The sequence below is a fragment of the Phocoena phocoena genome, chromosome 21, assembly GCF_963924675.1.
Source record: "Phocoena phocoena chromosome 21, mPhoPho1.1, whole genome shotgun sequence".
Taxonomy (NCBI): domain Eukaryota; kingdom Metazoa; phylum Chordata; class Mammalia; order Artiodactyla; family Phocoenidae; genus Phocoena; species Phocoena phocoena.
Window position 1 is genome coordinate 24,080,211 of NC_089239.1, and position 27,670 is coordinate 24,107,880.

General features: G+C 37.9%; 1 protein-coding gene across 1 annotated transcript in view; it reads right to left on the minus strand.

Annotated features, from left to right (window-relative positions):
- The window catches only part of TRAPPC11 (trafficking protein particle complex subunit 11), a 40,795-nt gene that overhangs the window by 5,337 nt on the left and 7,788 nt on the right, over positions 1-27,670 (minus strand). The window contains exons 7-29 of the mRNA XM_065900063.1: positions 27,516-27,589; positions 25,604-25,700; positions 23,790-23,923; positions 22,984-23,131; positions 21,004-21,097; positions 19,984-20,063; positions 19,807-19,885; positions 19,670-19,724; positions 19,180-19,325; positions 18,455-18,516; positions 18,231-18,363; positions 17,520-17,650; positions 13,969-14,124; positions 12,062-12,249; positions 11,809-11,957; positions 11,505-11,626; positions 10,868-10,987; positions 8,121-8,186; positions 7,855-8,011; positions 6,928-7,039; positions 3,379-3,470; positions 2,017-2,150; positions 162-329 (exon numbers count right to left, since the gene is read on the minus strand). Of these exons, the coding sequence (XP_065756135.1) occupies positions 162-329; positions 2,017-2,150; positions 3,379-3,470; positions 6,928-7,039; positions 7,855-8,011; positions 8,121-8,186; positions 10,868-10,987; positions 11,505-11,626; positions 11,809-11,957; positions 12,062-12,249; positions 13,969-14,124; positions 17,520-17,650; positions 18,231-18,363; positions 18,455-18,516; positions 19,180-19,325; positions 19,670-19,724; positions 19,807-19,885; positions 19,984-20,063; positions 21,004-21,097; positions 22,984-23,131; positions 23,790-23,923; positions 25,604-25,700; positions 27,516-27,589 (2,697 nt within the window). The remainder of the gene's footprint in view (positions 1-161; positions 330-2,016; positions 2,151-3,378; positions 3,471-6,927; positions 7,040-7,854; positions 8,012-8,120; positions 8,187-10,867; positions 10,988-11,504; positions 11,627-11,808; positions 11,958-12,061; positions 12,250-13,968; positions 14,125-17,519; positions 17,651-18,230; positions 18,364-18,454; positions 18,517-19,179; positions 19,326-19,669; positions 19,725-19,806; positions 19,886-19,983; positions 20,064-21,003; positions 21,098-22,983; positions 23,132-23,789; positions 23,924-25,603; positions 25,701-27,515; positions 27,590-27,670) is intronic.

Consider the following 27,670-nt stretch of genomic DNA (forward strand, 5'->3'; position numbering starts at 1 on the left):
TTTACAGAAATGAATAGCAATATTGCCAAATTTATACAGTAACAGCCAAAGCCCTATCCTGTTAGTCTCCAAATACTTAGTGAAGTTTACATGAAAAAACACCTTCTTTTGTTAGTTTTCAAGACAGTGAATTTAAAAAGCAGAAAATGTCTAAGCCTCACCTTTACAAAAATACTGGTGGGTATAAAACGCCTGAGCAGTTGATTTGTGAAGTTGGGGAACCTGAGCAAGTTGACGTTGAGAGATGGCAGCTGCTGATACCCGGCCATCAGAGGGTAGAAATTATACAACATTTCCTGTTCGGTGCCAGGGAGGATACGTAATCGAATCTAAATCACAAAAGTTACAGAGGAAGATGATCAAATATAGATATCAAATATATCTATACGACGTTACCCATAGATTACTAGCAAATGACAGGACACCTAAATCTTTCTGGTGAAATATTCACACCCTCTCCTATCCCTTCTTCCAGACAGATACCAAAATATACAGCTGAATTAATGAGGTCAGGATCATGCAGTTAACAAACATAACAAAAACATGTGCATGATTTCTCAGTTTCTACCAACATCTAAAAGGCAACCTGTACCTGCTTAACAATGGGACCACAGGGTGGACCACAGGGTGGACCACAGGGTGGATCAGTATTTCCTGTGGCTTAGACCAGGCAGGCTTTATAGGCACAGGGCGCTATGGGATAACGTGCAGAAAAGCATCTTTGTAAACATTATGTAACATTATGTAAACATTATGTAAACATCATGTCAACACGAGACAGATTGTTTCCTGTGTTTTGTGTTAGGGACTCTACCTTTGAGGTAAGGTAAGTAACTTCAGGGGAAGAAAAGATGTTTGTACTTTAGGAAAGAACACCAACAGGTAAGATTTTTGGTATCTTACATTATCTAATTATTTTTAAGTCAATATGTGAAAGAGATCAAAACAATCAAGAAAAGCTTACTCATTTGCAAATGAGTACATATAGGTGCGTGTTGCGTCAGAGATAATACATGTGTGTGTGTAACCAACATATTACAGCTAATATTATATTTGGTATACACTATAAATTTAAATTACTGTACAGATTTACAGTATACTTCATGTGTAATTCTACTTTCATTTAACTGCAAACACAGCACTCAGGACATGCCCAGCCATGGCATGGCTGGTGAGTCAGGGTGGATGCTACTAGGTGTTATGACAAGTTTGTGCTCTAATTACATCCTTATCTTACTGACCACTGAGGTGTGTCCCTGTTGCCACTCTTTTTTATTTTGTTTTTGTTTTTGTTTTGGCCGCACCGCACAGCTTGCGGGACCTCAGTTCCCTGACCAGGGATTGAGCCCAGGCCCTGGCAGAAAGCCCAGAGTCCTAACCACTAGGCCACAAGAGAGATCCCCTCTGTGGCCACTTTGAAGAGGAGGACAGTATTCTCACTGCAACATGGTTTTGCCTGAGAGTGTCCCACCCAAAAATCTGATGAACTTTTCTACCCCTGATTTGAATAGATGAATCAAAACATCTGAATCACTTATTTTTATGTATAGATACAAAATTGTGCCTACGCAAAACAAAGATAAGTAAATTCTATACAAGATCAAAATCTCTTAAAAACTGTATTGATAGTTCAGAAGGGAATTAAGCTTTGATCTGTGTAGGCATGCCTCAAGGCCTCAAATTAAAAGACACACACACTCACAAACTCATTAGTAATAAAAGGGACATTTAAAAATTTTCAGGAATTCTATTGTAGTCCAAGAATTTGTGAACTCCTGTTTTATACGGAGAAAGAACCTATATGTGTGATCTCAAAGCAAAATGGGTTGCCCGTTTAACCCAGTTCTATAGCAAGTTGTAATCAACCTTCAAAAGTGACTGAAGATTCACCACTATCAAAACAACAGGGACCACAGTCAGCCTTATCAATTCATTTGTACACGAAATGTACAGCTTTCCACTTCCTGGCCATACTTGTGTGTCTTCATAAACAACCCCAAGAAATATGACCTGTACCTGTTTAAGACCTGAGAACATGAAGGCATCACTGGGCTCCACAGAAATCTCCACATCTTGAACTAAGTCGGTCTTATTCTGGAGGTGATACTTGACTGGTAACGACTCTCTAACACGCCCGAATGATGGCAGATCTGCAGAGAAAGGTGACACATTACTCTTGGTTTAAAAAAAAAAAGCTCACCATTTATGGGTTCTTTTTTTTTTTTTTTTTTTTTTTGCGGTACGCGGGCCTCTCACTGTTGTGGCCTCTCCCGTTGCGGAGCACAGGCTCCGGATGCGCAGGCTCAGCGGCCATGGCTCACGGGCCCAGCCGCTCCGCGGCATGTGGGATCTTCCCAGACTGGGGCACGAACCCACGTCCCCTGCATCGGCAGGCGGACTCTCAACCACTGTGCCACCAGGGAAGCCCCTACGGGTTATTTTTGTAAATAAATCTCACTATAGACGTGGGATTATTTAAATTAAAGATAGTACTGCACTTTTGCTAAATAAGAAAATTCTCTGATTGGACAATAGCCACAGGGTGCCGATAAAACAGACTAAGAAGAATCAGTCTCCTTCTACAATTGATTTGACTTAGATAGGGATCTTGGCTACCAAGAGCGGAATTATATTTTAGGAATAATTTTTTAAATCTACAAAAGATTTCCCTAAATATCAATAATGGCTGAAGATGGAATGACAGACATTATGCGCCCCTTGATGGGAACTGTGATGTATTCTTGCCAAAAACTTTAACCTGAATCTGATCAAGCCAACAGATCTAACTACCAATTTATAGGGACAGAGAAACACTTAAAAAAATGATACAACGCAATCAGTAAATCCAGGCTGTAGGCACTGAGTTTCGTTAACAAATGAACACCAAGGAAGCGAGAGAGGAGGTGGAGGTGGCACGGGAGGTGATGAAGCGGTGGCGTGGAGCTGGGGGAGAGGGAGTCTGCCTGCCCATGGGTTTCAAAAGTCTAGACATCCATGAACGGCAATGCAGGGACCTTAAAACACACTAAAGAACATTCAGAGTTGACTAGGGAAATTTCAATACTGGAATTCGATCATACTACAAAAGTACTGCTATGTTTTAAAGTTATGATAATGGTATTGTGATCACGTTTAGAAAAATAGCCAGTAATGTTAAAGATGCATACTGAAATCTTTATAGATGACATAATATCTGGGATTTGCTTCAAAATAATGAGGGTAGGAGTGTGTAGAGGTATAGATAAAACAAGACTGGTCACAATCTACTTTTATAAATGGTGGGCATTTTTCATAATAGAAAGTTAAAAAAAATCTTAGGAGCTAAAATAAATATTCTTACTGGATTTTTTTGATCAAATAAAATGTGAGTGCCGTCACCTGCATTCACATGGAGAGGGATATTTTCTACAATCACGTGTGGCAGAGTGATGACCGTGCTGATGACAGGGATGTCGTCCATGGCTGAAGTCCTACAGCAGAAAAAGGTACCTTTTAAATCCACATTTCATGTGAGAAGTTAATAAATCAAAACCAGGGAACACGTATATTCACCAACTAATTACGAAGGAAATATAAATTATCCCTTTTCTAAAAGTTTATTAATGGAAGGAGTTTTGTGAAGAGCTTTTACAATCCCATTTTTGTTTTGAGGATTTCCGATTAACAAATGTTATAACTCAAGGCTCCTCTTTGGTCCCAGTGATGAAGTAAGGAGTTGCGTCAGAATGTAAGTCAACCGCACCACGAGCACACCACGTAACATAGTGTTTTGGTAGCAAAATGTTCTCAATGTCGGCAGCAGTGCGGTGCTTTACATTATGACACAAACACCTTCTCACACCAAGGACCATCTCCAGACGAGCAACAGACCACTGGACATGCCCTGCTGAAACTGCACTGTGGACGCACAGGAGAAACTGAAGACTAAAAACATTTTACTATCAGTAGACAGTGGCATTCCAACATTACTGAGATAAAGTGAGTTACATTATGAGACTGTCAGATATTTTTCCCTGTAGTACAGTCAGGGTGGGAACTCCAGGGGCAGCTGGCATCTATCTGACTGCTGAGGACAATCCATGCGAACAGCATGTACGTAGAGGTGGAACAGCTGTGACACTATTACAATAGTGCAAACCACTGACGGGCAAAAGCACCCAACCTCTCACCATTAAGAAATACATGTCTTTTTTTTTGCGGTACGCGGGCCTCTCACTGCTGTGGTCTCTCCTGTTGCAGAGCACAGGCTCCAGACGCGCAGACCCAGTGGCCATGGCTCACGGGCCCAGCCGCTCTGCGGCACGTGGGATCCTCCCGGACCGGGGCACGAACCCGTGTCCCCTGCAGCAGCAGGCGGACCCTCAACAACCACTGCGCCACCAGGGAAGCCCCAAGAAATACATGTCTTTATAGTAACACAGCAGAGTAATTAAGCAGCACCTTCAAAATGCTGTTTTAATTCCTATAAACATGTGAATTAAACTAAACATCAATATGGTAAATTCAAGGGGGGAGAAAGACAAGTTAATTTTTTAAAAATAAAATTACCTATTTTTCCTTTCTCATTTTTAGTATCTTAATTAGTTTCAAGACTTATAAAATAATTGAGCCATGCCAAGAAAATAACACATGAAATACCATGCATCTACCTCCTGGCCTAAGAGAACATAAGAACATAGCTGAAGCTTCCCGTGTACCCCTTCCCACTTGCATCCCCCAACCTCCACTCTAGAAGTAACTACTAGCCTGAATTTGGCTTCTATCATTCCTACGTGTTTCTTTATGCTTTTCCAAATTATACGTACAGCCCTAAGAAACATATGTTTCATGTGTGGGAGTACAGCTGAATCTCAGATAAACTTATAAGGCTGACCTTCTCTCCCCCTATGTTTACTGGCCATCCAGCTTCTTCTGATCACTGTACTACCTACTCAAGTATTTTTCTCAACTCTTAGTTAAGAGACTTGTGTTTTTCTTATGATCTGAAGAAGTTCTTGATCTGAATTCGAATCCTTTGTCAGTTTTAGATGTTGCAAATAGCTTCCCCCAGTTTGTATTTTCACTTTCTTCATGGTGTTTTCTAATGAACTGAGAAACAATTTTGAGAAATCAAATTTATCCATTTTAGTGGCTTGTACTTTTAGGGTCTTATTTAAAGAAATTCTTTCCTATGCCAAAGTCATAAAATGATTCTCTTATTTTTCTACTAAAAGTAACAAAGTTTTGCTTTTTACAATTAAACTTTAATAAACCTGGAATTTTCATACACATTATACAGTGGTACAGCAGATATCCCATTTTTTTCCCAAGTCAATACCCAACTCTTTACCACCAATTATAAAGCAGTTCCTCCTTCCCCTACTGATCTATAATGCTACCTCTGAGAAATATAATTTCCATGTGTGGATCTGTGGAACTATGTCTAGACTCTCTCTTCTGTTCCATTGGTTTATTTACATCTCCCCGAGCCAATACCATAGTGATGACTACTGACAATAAGTCTTAGAATTTGGAAGAGCAAGTACCCTTGCCTAGTTGTACTTCTTCTGGAATATTCTGATTATTACTGCCTCTTTGCCTTTCCATACAAATTTTAGAATCAAGAGTGTCGGGCTTCCCTGGTGGCGCAGTGGTTGAGAGTCCGCCTGCCGATGCAGGGGACACGGGTTCATGCCCCGGTCTGGGAAGATCCCACATGCCGCGGAGCGACTGGGCCCGTGAGCCATGGCCGCTGAGCCTGCGCGTCCGGAGCCTGTGCTCCGCAATGGGAGAGGCCACAACAGTGAGAGAGGCCCGCGTACCACAAAAAAAAAAAAAAAAAAAAAAGAGTGTCAAGTTCCACAAAAACAAAAACAAAACAAAACAAGCTGTTGAGATCCTGAAGGACACTGCATTGAATCTACAGAACGATTTACAATATTAAATCTTATCCAAACGCTATCAGAGATTATTTTGTATCTCTCCCATTTATTTAGGTCTTCCTTTAATGCTTTAAATTTTTATAATTTTCTCCATAAAGGTAATACACATCTTCTACTAGATGTATTCCTATGTATCTTACCATTTTGTTGTTATGTAAATGACACCTATTTTAAAAATATTTTCCCTAGAGGTTTATTACTGATATACGGAAATCCAGCTGATTTTTGTATGTTGATGTTATATCCAGCAACCTTGCTGAGACTCTTTATAATTCCAATAACTTGTTGATCCCCTTGGGTTTTCTATGCGAACAATCCTATTCACTGTAAATGAGGGCAGTTTCTCCTAACGTTTTTAGTGGTTGGTTCTATCATCAGAATTCATTTGGCTAAAACTGCATCTGCAATAGTTCACAAATTGTAACAAACAGAAACAAAAGTTTATCCTTTTAAATCTTTGTGTTTTTGACAAAAGGTCAATGACAGCATGTGACTTCTAGCTTGTTCTCCAGGCTGACAGAAGCTCTCAACTATTAAATGACAATGAGAAGGACTTCCCTGGTGACGCAGTGGTTAAGAATCCACCTGCCAATGCAGGGGACACGGGTTCGAGCCCTGATCCGGGAAGGTCCCACATGCCTCGGAGCAACTAAGCCTGTGTGCCACAACTACTGAGCCTGTGCTCTAGAGCCCGTGAGCCACAACTACTGACCCCGTGTGCCGCAACTACTGAAGCCAGCATGCCTAGAGCCCACGCTCCGCAACAAGAGAAGCCACCGTGATGAGAAACCCGTGCATCACAACGAAGAGTAGCCCCTGCTTGCCGCAACTAGAGAAAGCTCATGTGCAGCAGCGAAGACCCAACGCAGCCAAAACTAAATATAAATAAATAAATTTATTAAAAATAAATAAATAAATGAATAAATAAATAAATGACAATGACACATAATAAAGGCATTAGAATAACACAAATAATGAAGAAAAGGTAGGGCTGATACAATTTTACCTCTTCCAGGAGATAATATAATGCCCAGTTGCTACTCCACCTTCAACATTTCCAACAGATGGGCAACGAAGACAAAAGCATTCACTGGCACCCTCTGAAGTCCGTAAGACAACTACAAGAAAGAGACTTCATGATCCTCATAGTGATTTCATCTCTAAAAAGAGAGCTTTACATCCAAGTAATACAACAAAAAAGAATACTTTATCGATTACACATTATTTGTAGAGACTTGGAAACTAAGGCTCAGAGATGTTAAATGACTTCTTTCAAGGAGACAGGTAAACAGAGCAAATAAAATGACTCACTTAAACAGAGCAAATAAAATGACTCACTTATATTTGGTCTTAAGAATACATCGTGATTTTTTCCCCTCACAATATCTGCCCTTATAATCTAGTTGAGCACAAGTTTGCTTGGGTTAACATTCAAACTAATTTTTATTCCCTCTAACAGCTCGAGAAATATACAAAAGCCCAAAGTATCCTGAACCAGAAAGGTAATATCGCCTCTATAAACTGTTTTTAGTTGGATAATTTAGAAAACTTATCGTCTGCTTTTCTGTATTTTCCAAAGTTTCTTTGGTAAACATCTTTTCCCATTTCAAATTATGACCAACAGTAAACATCAATTAAAAATTATAAAAAACAATCTATAAAAAATCCAAATATGACAAAACACTTTATCTTCAATTACATTTTTCAGTCACTTTCTTACAGTATCAAGAATCTGATTTTTTAAAAAATAAGGTATATGCAAGCAAACTGTAAATGATGCTAATTCTAACTTAATGCTAAATGTACCTGCTCTCTGTGAGTGTAAGTCTCAAATTCCCTTCCTTAGCAAAAAGCTAACTCTTACACCACCAGCCTACACACGCACACACACTACTGTTTTCTGCTAGTTAAGGGGGATGATCCACATTCTCACCGTTGTCCACCTGGGACTCCAGCTGGTCCACGGGCGTCATGGAAGGAGCAAGCTGCAGCTCACTGGAGACGATGGTGAGGGCCCAGGGCGAGGCACTCAACAGGTCCGTCATCAGCAGGAAGGGGATGTCGGCATAAACCCTTTCTAGGTGCTCAAACTGTCACGGATGGAGACAAAGGTCTGTCAGGAAGTAAGTTAATCCATTTTCTCTTTTCTGTTAATTTCTACAACCTCAACGATTTCCAGTATGCTTCACAGGAACGTACCTTTGTAGAAACAAATTTAACTGCAACGTCAAATGGAAAGACGGTTTCTATTGTTACAGTTTCATCCTGCAAGGAAATGTAAAGGGCACGATCAACAGCTTTTCTAAATCTTAACAACAAATGACGTTTTAAAAACAGAAGGCATACAAAACACAATCGATTACTGATCAATAAATAATTCCAATTTAAAAATTAAGAAGCCAGGATCTTTCACTTAGGTATAGTATTTGTAAGAATCTATGTAGAGAGCAGACTAATAGTTCTAATTATCTATGGTTTTGTAACAGTTCACACTGCAAAGCTTTCTCATATGTTATCTATCTCAGGATCTAGCAACAGTGGGCAGGGCAGGCACTGTCACCGTTTTACAGAAGAAGAACCAGAAGTAAGGAAGGTTAAGTGATTGGCCTTAAGCCACAAAACTAGTGGTGCAAAGCCTAGAATCTGGGTCTTCTTTTTGTCTAAGTCCTTCACCTCACCTTGACTCAAGACAACTAAAACAATGATAATGATAATAGTAATAATAATAATGTAATATGACGTAGCATTATAATCACTGCACACATATTAGGAAATGCTCCTAGTAACTCAAGGAAACAGACACCAGTATCACCGCCATTTTAAGATGAAGTGGTCACACAGCTAGTAGGTGACAAAGGCAGAAACTGAACCAAATCTGACCCTGGAGCCTGGACTCTTAACCATCCTGCTCCATCTCCTCTGCACAGGGCTGTTCAAAAACCAGTGGGCTTATAAAGCAGAAACTAACACACCACTGTAAGCAACTACACTCCAATAAAGATGTTAAAAAAAAACAACAGAGAACAAACAGTGGGCTTACTACATCTTTTAAAAAAACAACCCACACTGTTGGTGAGAAATCTTTAAAAAAGACCACGTTGGGCTAAGACTCAGGCTGTAAGGCCAAAGAGATCTGGATTTTATTCCTGGCTGGATACGTACTTACTAGCCATGTAGACCTTGGACACAGTGAGGTGACCTTGGGAAGGGTATATGGTCTCTTTAAGTCTCAGTCCTCCCAAGGTTGTTGTGATAATTAAATGAGATAACGCACACAAAACACTCAGTGAAATGCCAACATCATTTTTATTATTATTATATGCTTCAAATTACTTCCTCTCTCAATTATTATCAAGCTATCCCACCCCTCTAGGTGGTCACCAAGCACTGAGCTGATCTCCCTGTGCTATGCGGCTGCTTCCCACTAGCCATCTATTTTACATTTGGTAGTATATGTAAGTCCATGCCACTCTCTCACTTTGTCCCAGCTCACCCTTCCCCCTCCTGGGTAAAATAATTTTGAAAAATAATCATTACAGCCTTTTGCGAAGCTTCACAATACACACTAGCAAATTTAAATGCTGTGCTAAGTCCTGAAGTAAAAATATCGGTTTAACACCCTTTAACCCAGTATTTTCCAAACATATTTGACCAATTAATTCTTTTCTTGTGTAATATCTATTTCTATTCCTCAGAATTAGAGTCCCTTACAAGCACATCTTGGTAATGGACTGGCTGATAGAAGAATAAATACATTCTTCTCTAAAAAAGTGGCATGTACCTCGATGATCTCATGTCTTGAGAACATTGCTTAAAGATGTAGCAGCACACTGGTTTCGCTCGAGTTCAGGATAGTTACGAGGTAGCAAACGGTTATTTCAAAGTACATTCCAAGTCTACCATCAGCTTCATTATCAGAAGTAGAAACAACATCCAAGGCTTAGGACTTTAAATGTGCACAGAACTTTAACGTTCTTATTTTGTAGATGAGGAGATGGAGGTCGAAAGGAGTTACCTGGCTGACCTGAGTTCAGAATTTAGGAGGCAGTGCTGAGACTGGCACCCTTATCTCCTAGTTCACCAGCAAGGTCTTTTAATTACATCAGGCTGGTGAAATTTTTGACAGCGTATTATATGCCTTCCTCCCTGCTACTTGGGGAATCCTCCTGAACTCTCTTAGGATGGTTTCCTTTCCCAGTGACTTATAAAACAGCCTGCGGCCCAGTCCTGTGCAGTGACCAAACTACAAACCCCCAAATTCCTAGGGCTTCTCCTCTGCTGGACTGAGGACCCCGTTCCTAAGAAAAGGCTGCCAGGTCTCAGAAGATACCAAATATCATCATTTTCCATTAATAAAAGGGGATACAAGCATTATATACAATGTGGTTAAGTCTATATAAAAACACGTCCCCCCGCAATCTCTTGAAACAAAAAAGACCGATAAGAAATACATCAAGGAGTTAATAGCAGCTGCCTCGGAGTTGTTGGACCTGATAGCCTTCTTACTTCTTCCTCACCAATGTGCACTGACCAAAAAATGATGTTCAAAAGAACCTTTTTTACTAACATAAATATTCCACAAAGGGAGACCTCCCTCCCACAAGACCTTCTTCATATTAGCCAACTTACAGATTTTATCTAATGTGTGATTTTATAAAGAAGCAGATTAGGTTTAGGGTCTCAAGACTGTTTTGCATGAGATCTCAAACCTTTTGGTTCTCTGTACAAAAATACCATATAGGCCAATTTTCTAATGTTTGAGCGATGAATACCATATCACATCACTTATAATAAACACAAATGATAAAAAAATCAACAGATGTTTCATTAAAACTTGTAATGGACTATAATCACCTATGCTGTTTATTTTACAGGTTAACTAAGATAATACAAAATAGGAAACACTCCAAATATGGTATTTCTCGAAGTAGCTATGAAATCAATACCTTGTGACACTTGCAAACAATTTCTTTTTCTTCAATAGTTGTATTGATCAGGTAAGAAACATACACAAGAAACATTCTTGAGCCCACTGTTCCACAGCGAACATATAACATTTTTTCCAGCTGCAACAAAATAAAAGTATTTTAGTTTAATTACTATTACAGAGATTGCCTCCTGATATATATTCTAGGATAATGCTCCCACCTTTTAGAGTTTCCTGTACCAACTGGCTAAGCTCTTGAACACTTTAGCTGTTCCTGTCGCAGCATGAGTGGGATCATTACTATTCCATCTTTTTTTTTTATTACATTCTCAATTTCCCAAGAATTTTTTGTATTTGTCTTGGAAATAAAAGTTGACCGAAAGGTTATTTAACTAAGCTACAAATTTCGTGTTATTTAGTTATTTTATCAGGCAATGAATTCTCCATATTCGCATTGTTTGTTCTAAAATTCCTTGTATAAAAACTGAAGACATTTTACACATTAAATATGTGAAATGTGAATAAAATGTGCATTAGTTGAATCACATTTTTAGTCTCGGGATATGCTGTTAAAGTGCTCTAAAACTAAAACTCACTACATATTTAACACTACAGCCTAACCGATTTCCTCTCCAATCACAGTTGGCCAAGTTCACCTGCTCCCCGGGATGTAGGTCTCCGACAGGAATGTCAGTGAGTAGAGCCGGGTAGGACTCATCACACGGTTCTGTTCCATGAAGAGTCACATGAGTTTTCTGAGTTAAATTGGCATCCTGTCCTAAAAGTATGAATGTTAGCATTTTAAAAATACAGGAAATTCAAACGCTATCTTGACAATTAATACTGCATAGAGAGCACTAGATCATAACCAATTTTTAAACAAACTTCCTGCAGTTGATATCACTGATGTTTATTTTATGTTGGATCAACACGGCTCAAATTTTAAAAAGGCAAGTTTACCGGGTTTTAAACCAGCAGTGAGCTTCACGTCTCTGATGCAGGTCTTCTCATGGGATTGCACAGTCACAACCAAACAGTACATTTCGTTAGTCAGGGCAGGAGGGTCATGTCGCAGATGGACAGAAATGTTTGGAACTCTGGAAATGATCCTTTGGGAAAAAATGTTAGCTAAGTCACTGATTTTTTTAAAAGAAACAAAGTATTCCAAAGAAGTGAGGTGACCTTCTCCCATCTGCCCACCAGGCCGACTCACATGGTGCTCGCCTGGATCACTATGCTGTCCCAGTGAAGCTCGCTGTCGGGGAGCCTGGGCCTTCTTTTGAAAGAACGGGCGGCCTGTAAGGCTTCCTGGGTGGAAGCGGCATCTCCTCCTCCCCCCTGCCAATTCAAGATCACGCATCTTCCTGCCTCGCTGCCCAGAACCAGATCCAAGGATGTGATCTAGAAGGAGGAGGTCCGTCAGAAACGCCATCTCATACCAGTTCGTCACCATCCCCTCCCAACAAATTACAGAGTGGGCTGCTGGGCTGTGGCGTTCCTCGGACCCACGACGTGACACAGGTCAGAACACCTGCTGTGGGAGTCCGATCCCAGACCCTTCTCAGCTGTGACACTGGCTAGCCGTGTATGGGGTTTCAACCTCTTCACCTTTAAACAAGGATAATGAGCTGACTCCCCAGCTCGGACACGACGGAGTGGTACTGCTATCCCAGTGCTCGGCGTGGTGCCTGAAGGAGCAGACCCTGCAGTAGTGGCTGCTGAGTGAAATCAATGAATGTTCTGCTAACCGTTAACATACTCACAAGCTAACTCCTAGTGGCCACACATATTCTTCCCGACGACATCAACAGTATTAGCAATGAAATTCTTTATTAACTGAATAAATGTCCTTTCCACTAAATCCATTAACAAATATACTCAAAATAGTATTATTAATTATGATTTACATCTGGTAGGCTTCCTTAGGTACCTTGTAAAAAATTAAAACATGTCATGAGGGATTTAGCCAAAATCATGCAGAATTTTTTTTTTAATGAATAAGCAAAAACTCTGGATATTGGTAAATAATAAAATCAACAGATTCACAGAAATTGTTATGAGAACATAGGGGGTACAGCCTTAAGTTTCTGTCTTGGAAATGGTCTCTAGTTCGCGTTAGCCAACCATTCCCGTTCCAGCCACAGGAGAGCAGCACTTCATGAGTGCTCACCTCGTCCTAGTCACTATTCCAGGAGATTTACGTTAACTAACTGATTTAATTCTCATGCAACGTTGAGAAGTAGGTAATGTTACTATCCCAACTTTATAGACGAAGAAACGGAAACACAAAGAGGTCAAGTAACTGCCCAGGGCCACAAGCAGGTGAGCCAGAGAGCTGGCGTTGAAACCCACGTAGCTTGGCTCAGAGTTTATGCTCAATAAAAATATGACGTCCATCACGTATTTCTGAAAGGCATTTTAATTATCTACATTAAATGAATCCTTTGAAGCATACATCTTCATTTTTTCTTTAAAAATATGCAATCAGCAATGTTTAACGGTCAAAATGATATAGCTCTTTAGTGTGAATTATGTCATATTTTACAAAATATAATTACTACATTATAGAATATATATATATATATACACAGTTTAAAATTCCTTAGCTGATTATGCAGGCATTAAAAATGAGGTTGGTCTCATGTACTAACAGGAAATGATGTCTAATATATCACTATCAAGCAAAAAAAGCCAACTACTGAATATTACGTATAACATATTCTCACTGGGCTTCCCTGGTGGCGCAGTGGTTGAGAGTCCGCCTGCCGATGCAGGGGACACGGGTTTGTGCCCCGGTCCGGGAAGATCCCACATGCCGCGGAGCAGCTGGGCCCGTGAGCCATGGCCGCTGAGCCTGCGCGTCCGGAGCCTGTGCTCCGCAACGGGAGAGGCCACAACATTGAGAGGCCCGCGTACCGCAAGAAAAAAACCCAAAAAACATATTCTCACTGAGGGGAAACCTACCTAAAAACCATAATGAATGGGTTCCCTTGGGAAGTCCAAGTGGAAGATTTTCATTTTTTACTTAATAAACTTCTGTATTAGTTTTATTATAATTTTTTCTGACATACACATTATTTCATCACTTAAAATATTCTTTAAACACATTTCATAACTAACCTCAATTTTCTTTCCCACATCTTCAGTTTTTGCCACAAATTTAAATAAAAACTTTCTTGTTTTACCAGGAACTAAGCACATCTTTCCCTGAGTCAAATTTTCTAAAACGTCACTCGTCTTGGATGCTTCTTCGATTACACAGAACTGGTTGTATTCCTGAAAAAGAGGTGAGCAAGGGTCACGGTTTATGAACTCAGATGTCATATGTTTTGCTAACACTAAACACCGAATTACTTGGAGCTTGTTAAGGTTAACTGCACTGATACTGAAGCATTATGAATTTTCCATTAATAAAAGAATAAGTATTTTTATGCCAGACGGTAGCAGTTAACCACTCACTGTCGCCACAAGATAAAGACGCTTCACACAGAAGCTGGCCTCTGAAAACGTTTGTTTAGCCATCCCTTTCCTGGAGACAGAAACAAAGACTTACTCTTTGTTTTGCGTCGGATTGCTACTATCATCTTTTCTTAAAGAGCTTCCTTTTTACCTGGCTTCTGTGACACTATAATAGCTCCCGTTTCTCACTCTCCTGCTTTTCCCTCAAAGGTCTTTTTTCCCTCTTGTTCCCCTCATTCAGAGGTTCCAAAAGTTTCAGTCCTTGGCTTTTGGTTCTGCTTTTCTCTTTATGTTTACTTCACTGCAAAGTCTATCCATGTCTACGTATTCGGCACCTCTGTGCTAATATCTCCCACATAAAAACTTCTAATTCTGACCTATTCCTTAACTAAAAGCTTATATCCACAATTGTCTCAGGGATAATTCCACTATCACTTCAAGCTACCTTCCCAGAAAAGCACACTCCTTACAGATGAATAAACAGAGACATCTTTCATATACATATCTAAGGGATCGCCATTCTCATCCTTTCAATAAATACTGAGAACTTTCCAAGAGCCATCTTCTATCCCAGCAGGTGAATTATCGTCACAGAAGATTCTAATACAGTTAAGTTTTATACCTTCCTTCTAATTTTCATTTCTATTCCAGGCTTATGAAGCCTCGTACCCGCTACTTTTTCCCTTGTGATTTGCATCCTGCATTTCAAATAACATATATTCAGAATACAACTTTAAAAACAAATTGCTTTATATTTTATTTTAATATTTTTATTAGTTTAATTATAGATGTGGTCTGTGTTGCTAAAAGGGAAAAAGAAGGAAGGAAAAGAAATGCAATAGTAGGCTATGATGTGAAAGGTAAAATGAGAGTGCCTTCCTTGACCCTCTAAATTCCAGATTTAGAATATTTCACAGTGAGTGAAAAAAAAAATGTCTGTCCTCTTGGAGCTTACATTCTAGTAAGAAAAACAAGCAATTTACCAAATAATCACATGACAAGAGTGAAACCACAGCTGTGACAAGTACTATGAAGGGTTATGTGAGCCTGGCTAGGTCAATCAGTCATGTAGGTCAGGCGAGGTGTCCCTGAGGAAGTGAGGCTTTTAAGGGGATAAAACATGAGGAGGAACTAAGCAAATAAAAGAGGAGGGAAGACCAATCCAAGCATAAGAAACAGCACATACAAAGCTGCTGTCCTAATACTGTATGATCTTACTTATATGTGGAATCTACAACTTACAGAAACGGAACTCATAGAAACAGAGAGTAGAATGAGGATTGCCATATGCTGGGCGTTGGCAGAAATGGGAAGATGTCGGTCAAAGGGTATAAACTTCCAGTTATCAGACAAATAAGTTTTGGGGATCTAATGTATGGCATGGGGACTATAATTACTGTATTATTTATTTACTTGCACGTTGCTAAAAGAGTAGATCCTAAATGTTCTCACAAAGACAACAACAAAAAGGTGATTATGTCAGGTGATGCATGTGTTAACTAACCTTACTATGGTAGTCATTTTGCAAAGTATGTGTATCAAATCATCAGGTACACTTTAAACTTACACAATTTTATCTGCCATATCTCAATAGAGCTGGAAAAATAAAGTGTTTTGGGCCTGCAAAAACCAAATAGCCCATCCTTTATCCATCCTATCCCCATTCTGTATCCTCTATATATACTCAGCAATCCAAACGTACCTATTTTTAAATGCCTCTTATCCCTTTATCTCCATTCCCATCACTAGCATCCTAATCCAAATCCTCATACTTTCGTACCTGGGTTCATACAAAGAGCCTCTGGTTTCTAAAATATCGTTTCTTTCCCTCTATTTGGCTACTGGAATAAAGTTTCTTAAACATAAATTTCATGCTCTTGCTTTAAAATTCTCAAAATAATTGGAATCCTTGGGTAATGGTTTCAAGTTGAATAAAACATACTAATCTTCAAGTGACCCAGGTTCATTTAACCAATTCTATTACAGGGACATTGCTCAGTTCTTATGAGTCAAGAAAAACCTATTTAAACAGACAACATTCTTTCTTTACCACCATTCAATAAATAAACAGATAGATAACGAATAAATGAATGAATAAATCAATCTTAAAAGGCTTCTGTTGATACTTCCCAGACTGACTCTGCTTAACTCTCCAGGTTCCTCTAAGCCACCCAGCCTGACTCCCACTCACCCCACCTATGATCCCTCTGCTCTCGTGAGGCTGCTGTCTTCACTTGCCCCAAAACACAGAACATTCACTCCTGTTTCCATTCAGCGTTTCCTCATTGCCAAACACATCCTTTCCCTCTCATCTTTTTAAACCTATCTTAATTGCATCTTCAATTTTGAAACTTCCTCTTTTCTCCAGCATGCCTGCCATAACAGTATTTCTAGCCTACACACACATTTAGGCCATCTGTGAGCCAGTCCTGGCCTTGCTCCCAAAACACTTATATTTTAGTGGGGTTGATATATGCTAAACTTTTTCAGGTTCACCATGATGCTAAGAATATTGTAACTCTCAATAAATGCTTGCTGGTTACAGCTCAGTACACTTTCAGTGTGACCAGAAAATTAGAAGTGAGCTTATAACTGAAACAGAATGTAATCAAGCACTTGACTGTATCACACTATAAAAATGTTCAAATGGAGGAAATACAGTACAATCCCAATTCTGGAGAAAAAAGTTGCTTATATATGCGAGCACGTAAGATGTCTAGACTATTCACGAAGTTAATTGTGACGCCCCCTAAGGAATGGAATTGGAGGAACACACATTTACTTTCTCCTTTATATCCATCTATTCCACTTTCATTGCTTTAACATCAAACATATAACAGTTTTATAATATAAAGCTGATACCAATGTTAGAATAACACAAATGGTTTTGAAAATTATATTCATTCTGAATATATCTTATTTGAAATTCAAGATACATGTTACAAAACTTTTTGTCTATGTGTAGACAAAGTTCTTAGGTTTCCTAAGCAGGGAGTGAAAACAAAAATTAGAATAGAAAAGTGTAAAACTTGAATTGTGGATACAGAAGTTGAGAACTATAAATACAATTATTCTTAAATAGACTCTATCAAAATACATTTGTTAATATGAAACCATTAAGACCTAAAATTCACTAAACACATTTTACCTCATTTAATGCAAGCTACAATAAGATACACACATGGTAAAAACACCTTAAAAGGTGCCATTACCTGATTATTAAAGCTGACACAGAGCTTAGAAAACCTAATGGGATGTGGGCAGTCAGCCTTCAGATAAATATCGAACTGCACGGGAACGTCGACATGAAAACTTGGGGCGTGGAACTTGGCTTTGCATTGCACTAGAAATAAAACAAAAAGGGCCGCGTCAGACACCACCGGACACTCTAGACACGCACACATTATTCTCTGATCCACATATGCTCTCCAGAAAGGAAACAGCTACACTGGATATTCTTACTGACTTCTGCACCTGAGGCATTTCAAAAGACATAAATCAAGCCAAATTTAAACAAACTCTAGCTCCAAAACCTCTCTAATTTTAAAAACATGGTTCCTCCTAAAATGTAACTGACATAGGATCTTAAAGAAAAAAGAACCATTTTGTTATTTTTTAACGTATTTCAAAATACCTGCCTAGACAATAAACTTTTTAAATAACTGTCTTTCCAAATGCATTTCAAATAACATCTGAACTACAAACGAACAGAGTAAATGTTATGACCTCAACGAAGTATTTAAAATTTTGACCATCTTTAAAGTCGATGGGCAGAAAATTCAAAAAAAAAAAAAAAATCACACAGTTCATCTACAAAATGACTGTACTTGGAAAATTCTTTGACTTTATTATTCTGTGTCTATTTATTTTGTAGAAATAAGGACGATTTCTCTAAAATAATACTGTAGACGTTGGTTACCCACCAAATGGCACAAAGTCCTGTACGCCTATTGTGAAAAGATTGCTGCCGGCCAGAGAAATTCGGTCCGCCCACAGCTTCTGAGCAGTTTTCACAGCTAATATGTCACAGTCAGGTTCAGGAGCAGGACTTTCATTCTGTGCCAACATGGAGTTAAACATCTGTTCAGCTAGTTTTATAAAATACACACATCCAGATACAGATGTTATATAAAGAATTCCAGCCTACCATTAAAACGTTTATGAGGTTCTTTTCTATCCGAGATTTCTGGTCATCTTTCAGAGTTGAAGCTAATAGGAAGGAAGAAGGAAGAAAATTAGAACTATAAGACAGGCAAGTAAGCCCACTACCCTCATTTCAGGTATTAAAATCCTGCAGATAAATCTCTCTTCTTTTTTTTTTTTCTTTTTTTTTTGCGGTACACGGGCCTCTCACTGTTGTGGCCTCTCCCGTTGCGGAGCACAGGCTCCGGACGCGCAGGCTCAGCGGCCATGGCTCACGGGCCCAGCCGCTCCACGGCATGTGGGATCTTCCCGGACCGGGGCACGAACCCGCGTCCCCTGCATCGGCAGGCGGACTCTCAACCACTGCGCCACCAGGGAAGCCCGATAAATCTCTCTTCTAAGATGGCTAAGCACAACACTGGAAAACTGACAGCACAGCTTGCTAAAAGTCAGCCCCAATGCTTTATGTGTGTGCGTTTGAACTCTATGTGAAAAATTATTTTATGCCATATTTTTAAAAGTAAGGCAGATTTTTCTCAACTACCGTAAGACCTTCAACTCTAATAAGTTCCAATAAAGTATAAAACCTCTTCACTCCGCAAAGTGACTTGCATGTGATAACAGTACTACCAGATATTTGATACTGAATTATTCTTCCAATTTAAAGAAGCTTAAAGATGCTATGTAATTGTAAAGATTCAGAATTTTACTGAAAGAACATCGAGTTACCTCTTCCAAGAAGTTCTAGGGAATAAGTGATGTAATCTTTCAGTTGGGCCATGAGGTAGGAACACTTCAGAGCTGTGGTCAGTATAGACGTGAGCAGGGTCCACCATCCTTCACTCCGATAATCACACATCACATAATCCAGCAACCTGACAGAGGACAAAATGTCAGACAGGCCGAGACAGCTTCACGAGGAAGGGTTTGAAAAGTTCATGGAGAAACTAAAATAAAAGTGCTTTACTCATTTTATATAAACTTCAGAAAATCTTACTGAAATAGTTTAACAGGTATTTTCACATTAGGTAAATGTGAGGTTTCCTCAGACTCTGATAATGACTGTACCTGCAGACAATACTTGAAAAAATATCACGGAAATGGTGTTTAATAGAAGTAGGAATAAATATGGAAATAATAAATCCTTCAATACAGATTTCCATGCTAATTCTGCTGCGAGAGAATCAGAATACTTGTAAAAATAGTGAACAGAACTCACCTCAAAGCTTTGGTATAATCCTTTGCATAATAATATTCCTCTCCCATTTGAACCACTATAAAGGAAAACAGACTGTATGAACATAATTTAAAATTACGCAAAGTTGCACAAAGTTGTGGCAGGGCACGGATACCTACTCAGATGACTTTTCATTCTTGGACACTTATACTTCTTAAACTGTGCAACAGCATTGCTCAGAAGAGTTATTATTATTTCCTGTTAGAGAAGATAAAATGGGAAACATTCCAATAAAAATAATCTCATGTTTTCCTGGAATACTGTAAAAAAGAGTTTGTACTGGAAAAAAGGCTTACAGAGTGAACAACACTTCTCTCCTTCAGCTGAATGGCAAGAATCCCCACCTTCTCCTTTTCAGGATCAGAAAGATCAAAACCTGTGTAAGATAGGACACAACCCATTTTAGACAGCTCATTTAACACAAATCCTTCACACGAACACTGGACGTGTACACTCCCTGAATCCTTTGCATACAATGTACTTAAGATTCTTAAACATTCTAGAATTCTAAAGATTCTAACAGACAGCTTTATTAGCATGGAATCTTCTCTGTTCTGAAGGGTAGTTACTGAGCTCTGTACTCTTTTGCCCAGTGGAATCAACCACCTCAAAAGTAATACCAATATCATTTTCTAGACAAAATACATTTCCTGTAGATTAAAGTAAATAATTTCTTAACAAAAAGTTTAGTGGCCATAGAAATTGCTCAGATTAAGTGTGTATAAAACAAAAAAGATAGAGAAATCATTTTTAAGGTGGTTCAGGTAATGATGTTCTAAAATGTCAAACATAAAAAAATCATTAAACTTAACTGGAATTAAAATATTTAAATAGACCAGAGTGGCTTACTAACTGTGTCATTTAAGACAACAGATGTCCAAATATTTTAGTCACATCTACATCTTTAATTATAAGTCATTCTAAGACGTAGTGATAAAAACAACACATTTTTAAAGTAAGTCTTAAAAAGTGTTTAAAAAGCACATATTTTTACCTCAACATAATTTTTTGTGTGTGTGTGGTACGCGGGCCTCTCACTGTTGTAGCCTCTCCCATTGCGGAGCACAGGCTCCGGACGTGCAGGCTCAGCGGCCATGGCTCACGGGCCCAGCCGCTCCACGGCATGTGGGATCTTCCCGGACCGGGGCACGAACCTGTGTCCCCTGCACCGGCAGGCGGACTCTCAACCACTGCGCCACCAGGGAAGCCCTACCTCAACATAATTTGTTATTATGTTGTGCAGCCATGGAAAAATTATGATAGCAACCTTGTGCTTTTGAGGTTGAGAGGAAGGGAAAGAGGAAAAAATTATTTACTTAGGATTCCTTGTCGCCACGGTCGCTGTCCGTAGAAGTCAAGAACTCCTGTCTGTGTTTCTAGGGGATCAGGACTGGGGTGCGCTACAGAAGCCTTTAAATCAAAACACAGCCCATCAAGACCAACTCTCCCTCGATCTTTGTTAGAATAAAAAAGCTTTCATAAATATGAATAACACATTCAAATATCAAAGTTGTGAATATTTTAACATAAATTAAATTTCCATAAAATTAAACAAGAATGTTTCATTTAATATTAGGTAGTCTTATAAAAATTAAATTGAATAAATCAACCTGATTCTGACAAATGATTTCATAGTAACTAACTGCTCTACATTTTCTTTTAATTTATAAACCAGTAAAACTACATTACAAATTAAATTTGATGGTTATTCCATATGTAGAAGTGTTTTTTGTGCAAATAAAAATAATGTTATAGGAGTTTTGAAAAGAAGACACTATTTTCCTTTTTTATCGCATGTGTATTAAGTCTTGGTATTGATGGGGGGAGGATACTTTTGGCACCAGAATTTACAAATTTATACCACTTTTCTTTTTTACAACTTTTCCCTCTAAAACCAAAATGTAATACAAGTAATTGTTTAAAAAATGCAGAAAACGTCCAAAAGGAAAATGATAAAAATTTAAATTACCTATAGACCTACTACCACGGTTAACAGTGTATATACATTATTCTTCCAGATTTTGTATGCAAACGTTTATTCGTCAACAGCTGAAATAATTTTTCAACCTGCTTTTTTCTTTTAAATACATTCTGTATATCTCACCATATCATTAAAGATTCTTCCAAAATGTTATTTTTCTTGGCTGCCTGCTGTTCCAAATTGTAACAGATTCCCTATAGCTGTTCACATTGTTATTTTTATTTTACATTACTATTAATAAATCTGTCAGAACAACTCTATAAATAAATTTTAATACTTATCTCTTAGGATCTCTTATCTGTCTTAGGCTTCCTGAATATGAAATTCTGGGTCAAAAGAAAGGCATGATTTTGAGGCTTCTTTATTTATTACTTGACAGAATATTATTTTACATTCTAGCCAATATTTGCTAATGCCCATTTTCTCATATACATACAAGACCCAGTTTTAATCACCTTTTAAAATATTGTGCTCAAATATAATATGCCAAACTTTTAAAATATAATACATGTAATGAAATTATACATCATATACAAATAACATGGTAGAAAATAGTCTAGGTATATCATGATTTAAGGGGAAAAAATCCAAGCATCTAAAGTACTAATATGCAAACTGTTTTTTTTTTTGAACAGTTTTTGAAATAGCACTGTTGTTAAAATTCACCTATCTTCAGAGAAGAAATCTGAGGTTTTAAGTGAAAATAAACTGATATAACTATGTGAATGTAAATATCTCTATCTATATACACATACCATGTTCTTATTTTAAAGGTGCTTACGGGGAAACTGGTATTTAAATATAATCATCCAAGAGAAAGGCAAAATGAAATGTCAAGTTTAAGAAAATATGCAGTTAACATCCTCAAATAGATTCTTTAGAGTTTTCCATGAAGGAGAACCCCAGGAAGAGAAAGAAGGCCAATGTTATGCTCTCCAGTGGGTCAACATAAAGCACATTTCTCAGTGTCCTTCAAACTCTAGCAGTGATCACAGAAACAAAACAATGGATTTACAGTATGGCATGGACTAAACTGTGGCTTTTATTTTAAAGTAACTTTCTCTCCTCTAAATCACTGACTTATCGCTAATCATAAATCAGTTCTTCAAAGAAAAACTTCTGCTTAATTCACAGGTGAAAATAGAGTACTCAGGCTAAAACTGAAAATAATCCTAATTCCTGAAAATATAAAAGATAAAAACTTGTTACATGCAAAGGCTTGGAAAAAATTATCAACACCCATCAGCATTTCTTCTTTCAAGAGAAGGTTAATAGATGTCCTAAATGCCAGCTAATACAGGAGTCAGTGACTTACTTCATGGTTACAGAGGGTTTTCGTAAGCTGTTTCCGCTCCTGGGCATAGTATGCTGCCTGCTGGTAATAGAAACCAGGATTCTGAGTTTGAATAGCTGTCAACCCCAACTTGATAGCTTCATCAAATAAATCTCCAAAGGCCTGGAATCTTAAAGAAAAAAAAAAAAAATCAAGAAATAAAAAAATGGAATGAAAAAGAAAAAGGAAAGAAAAAGCAGCTTACTTCTAGTAGTTATTCATCCTGTAACCATAACCTCAGCAGACTGTATCAAAATAATGCTACTGCTGAACTATTAATTGTGGGGATTTCATTGTAAATACTAACACACACTAATCGTAGGTTACAGAAAAATTCTTTAAGTCAACTCTTCTGTGTTAGCAGGTCTTTATAAATATACCATCAAGCCAGATGTCAACATAGTTCCCACCACTCAAATACATCCATGTTTCTGGGAAATTTCTCATTCTAGCAATTTTTAGTCATCAGTCTCAGAGGGCAAGTTCCACGTCAGTAGGGATACTGTCTATTCACTGCTATATTCTCAGTATCTAGACACATGGTGGAAACTTGATATATATATACTGAATGAAAGAGATGGTCCCAGGAACTAGCTAATTTCCATTAAGAAACTGTATGAATCAGTATCTACCATTACTGGGAACATCCTTATGGTGGATCATTAAAAACCTACTTACTGACAAAAATCTTAGTTCGATTTAGAACAAAAGTCCATGCTAACTCCACTCCTCCAAACCCCAAGTAAATTTGTTTAAAAAACATTCTGAAAATATAATTTAAAACATACTGTTTAGACATCCATGCAGCGTGCTCAAAAGACAACTCTGCACTTCCGATTTTTTTCTTACACAAGTCGATGTGCTTTCGGAACTGAGCAATTGCGTCCAGTGGGGTGTTGTGCTGAAAACACAGCCTACAGATCTGGAAGATGTAAAATCAACCCCAAAGTAAAGAAGAAAACCAAAGTCAAAAGGTGTATTCATTTAAAAATATATAAAAATTGAGACTAACTTTAAAAAGAGTATGGAATTTCCTTCTCTGAAGTTCAGTAGAACTTAAGTGCAACAGAACTGATTTTCTCTATTACAAAGGATATGCTAAAAACAGAGGTTATGTCCCTTTGATTAATGAAATAAAATTATTCACTATTTGTGATGAATCTATTCTACACCTTACAAAGTTTTTTAAAGCATAGAATAAAGACATATTAAACCCAATGAAGAGCATAAAGATGGGCAAAAATGAAGTACTTCCAACAGGTAACTGAGAAAGGACAGATTAACTCTCAGTTTTAGAACTGTCAGAAAGCAAAAGATTTTTTGTAGAACAATTAGAGCACAGTAGCCTCCATATCAAACAAGGATTACAGAAATTCTTGAAAAATTATCTGGGATGTTATTTCAAAGTAATAATCTATATGTATGTAGGGTAAATGAAAAAAAAAGAAGAAACAAAGCCTAAATTTATTTCCACATGCTTATTACCACTTTTAATTTTATTTTTTTAGGTATAAGGGAATACATGAAAAGTTAAATCTCTCATCCATCCCTGTCCCTCAGCCATCCAATTTCCCTCTCTAGAGGCAACAAGCTCCCAGCATACATTTGGTGATATATTCTGTCCACAGACAAGTATGTGCATTTACAAATAAACTAGTATTTTTATACAGATAGCATCACACTGAATATGCTGCTTTGTGCCTTCCTTTTTTCACCTAACAATATATCTTGGATATCATTCCATTTCAATGCATGGAGCTGCTTCATTCTTGATAGTTGTATAATATTTTGTTGTTTGGAGTTATAATTTATATTGACCAGTCAGTTATTGTGGGGTTGTTTCCAACCTTTTCCTATTACAAGAGGCAATAAATATCCTTACATATGTGATTTGCAAGTCTTAGCACATATGTGGGATAAATTTCCCAAAATGGAATTGCTAGGTCAAAAGGAATATCCACTTTAAATCTGCACTATCATTGCAAAAATAGCCTCTATAGAAGCTGTACCAATTTACACTTACACACGCAGTGAACAAAGTGTCCCTCTACCCTTACATCACTAACCCAGTGCCAGCCTCTTTAAAAGATGAGTGTGGAAAGATTAAAAGCAAAAGACAAAGCTTCATCTGCCTTCTAGGGGTGTCTATTTCTACCATATACAACCTTAAAATGCTCACATAACAGATATAAAAGTTTTCTCTAAGGGGAATAGGTACACCTTTTCTATGGCTGGCCATTAAACCAAGGAAGGCTTACCCAGTTCTAATAAGTTGCAGCTTCTAAAATTCAATACTGTAGGCAGCTTTCTTCTCACTCCCTCCTGCCCCCACTTAAAAACAAACAAAAGACCCTCCTCAAGGAGTTTTACCAAGATAAAACTCCTCTAAATGAGAACTCTGGGACCATAGCTCAAAACCAAGCATTACAATTAGGCTGCTAAGAACCAGGGTGCTCCTTGAGATAAAGGACATAAAATAGCATAGCATAATTCATCAAATACTCACTTTTCAGAGCAAGTGAGTCATCTGGATTTCCAAACTTTAAAAAGATACTCCAATATTTAAAGCCAAATTTTGTTTATTTGGAAGTAGAACTATTACCTTGTAGTTTATAAATCCTGCCATGGTCTTAATTTCCAGAATATTAGTTTCATGGGCTCTCAATTCATGTACAAGATTATAGGCGGTCCTGTAATTCCTAATATAGACATGGGGAAGGTAGTTAATTATGATATAAATTAATTTTAAGAAAAGATTCCCAAGAGCAAAATTATTAGAAATAACAGAAACAATATTTACTCAACATTTCTTAGCACTCAACAGCTCGATAATAACATCTACATAACAATCTCTGATGTCCTGAAAAATGATATATTGATTCATTATGTGTGGGAGGAATCAATGACTTTTCTCTAAGAACAGAACCACTGTACACTGCTGTCATTAACATCTGCCTATAACTGATAGGAATTCAGCTGCAAAATGAAAAGTGGCAAAGTGTCCAGAGTTACATGACAAAATTAACATTGTTAAGAACAATTAGTATTTTTTTAAAAGTACCATGTTGAGCTTCTCAAATAGAAATTGTATTAGCGAAGAAGGTGCTATCAAGACGGAGATGGGTCAACAGCTTTAAACCCAAGTATCTACACAACTGAAACGGGTATCACTGGTCTCGGGTATGGGCTGCAGTGGGGATGCCCTCAGGGCAGCTAGCGCTGAAGGAGAGAATAGTGTGAGAAAGGCAAGTCTGATAGGAGATGGAAGGTAATGAGAAAATCTCAGTCTTCTCCAAAGAAAAGTGTTTGCTCCTCACTTCTCCACGTAACATTTTTCTTTCCAGAACTGTGTTTGAACAGAATTGGAATTGAGGGTGTTTCACTAATACCACAGATAAAAAGTGAACTACACTAAAACCAACGAAAACTACATGAAGTTTGAGGTTAGAGCACAATTTGGTGCTTAGCACTTCATTAGCAACAAAAGAGACGAGGTTTCTGCAATATTCCTCTGAATGACGGACTTATTTATTTCTCTGTCCCACCCTCCCATGTATATTTAGCCTCTCCCCAGTTTTAGGATCTATAGCTGGTTTTTATCCTTTTGCTCCTCTGGCACTGTTAATCTTAAAAAACTGACGTAAAGCTAGAAAGAGGCGTTTTATTAAATTGTGTTTAGTAAAATAAAAGCAAAGGGATAAAATGCCTAACCACTGCCAACACATCTGCAACTACTCTTCAAAGCTCTAAGTGGAGCCTTACAATGAAAAATGGGACTTCCCTGGTGGCACAGTGCTTAAGAATCTGCTGCCAATGCAGGGGACACAGGTTCGAGCCCTGGTCAGGGAAGATCCAACATGCTGTGGAGCAACTAAGCCTGTGTGCCACAACTACTGAGCCTGTGTGCCGCAACTACTGAAGCCTGCATGCCTAGAGCCCGTGCTCTGCAACAAGAGGAGCCACTGCAATGAGAAGCCCGCGCACCGTAACAAAGAGTAGCCCCCGCTCGCCGCAACTAGAGAAAAGTCTGTGTGCAGCAACGAAGACCCAATGCAGCCAACACTAAATAAATTTTAAAAAGAATGAAAAATGATGCTACTGGCAGGTATTATAAACTAAAAAAAAATTAAGAAATTCAGTCTGATTCAGATAATGTTTAATACACATGAAACTTTGAAAATCAGTCTTAACAAGGATTTTACTGAGCATACAAAGAAGAAGTAGGTAACAGAATGGGAAAAATTTTAATATGTTTCTTTAGATCATGAAATTTAATTAAATTATACCAGAAAGCTTTCGGACACTATAAAATTTACTTCTGATAATAAAATGGATATATTTTTTTAAAAACTCAAATATATTCCATTTAACTAGAAAAATTAAAGTGAATATTACAAACCTGACTCTAACCAACATAAACATTTTAAACTTAAAGTTTGGTTGAGATTCAGAAATTGCCACTACTATGTTATTGTTAACATAAAGAAAAAGTTTGACAACGGTTAGAAACTTACTTCAGAGCATTTTGTGTATCTTGTTTCAACTCACTGAAGAAAGCTATTTTGAACTGATGTCTAACAAATAAAAGCTGAAAAGAAGAATGGAAAAAAAATATCATTATTACATATATTCTCTTAAAAATGTAAAAATTACAATAACGTTTGAGAGG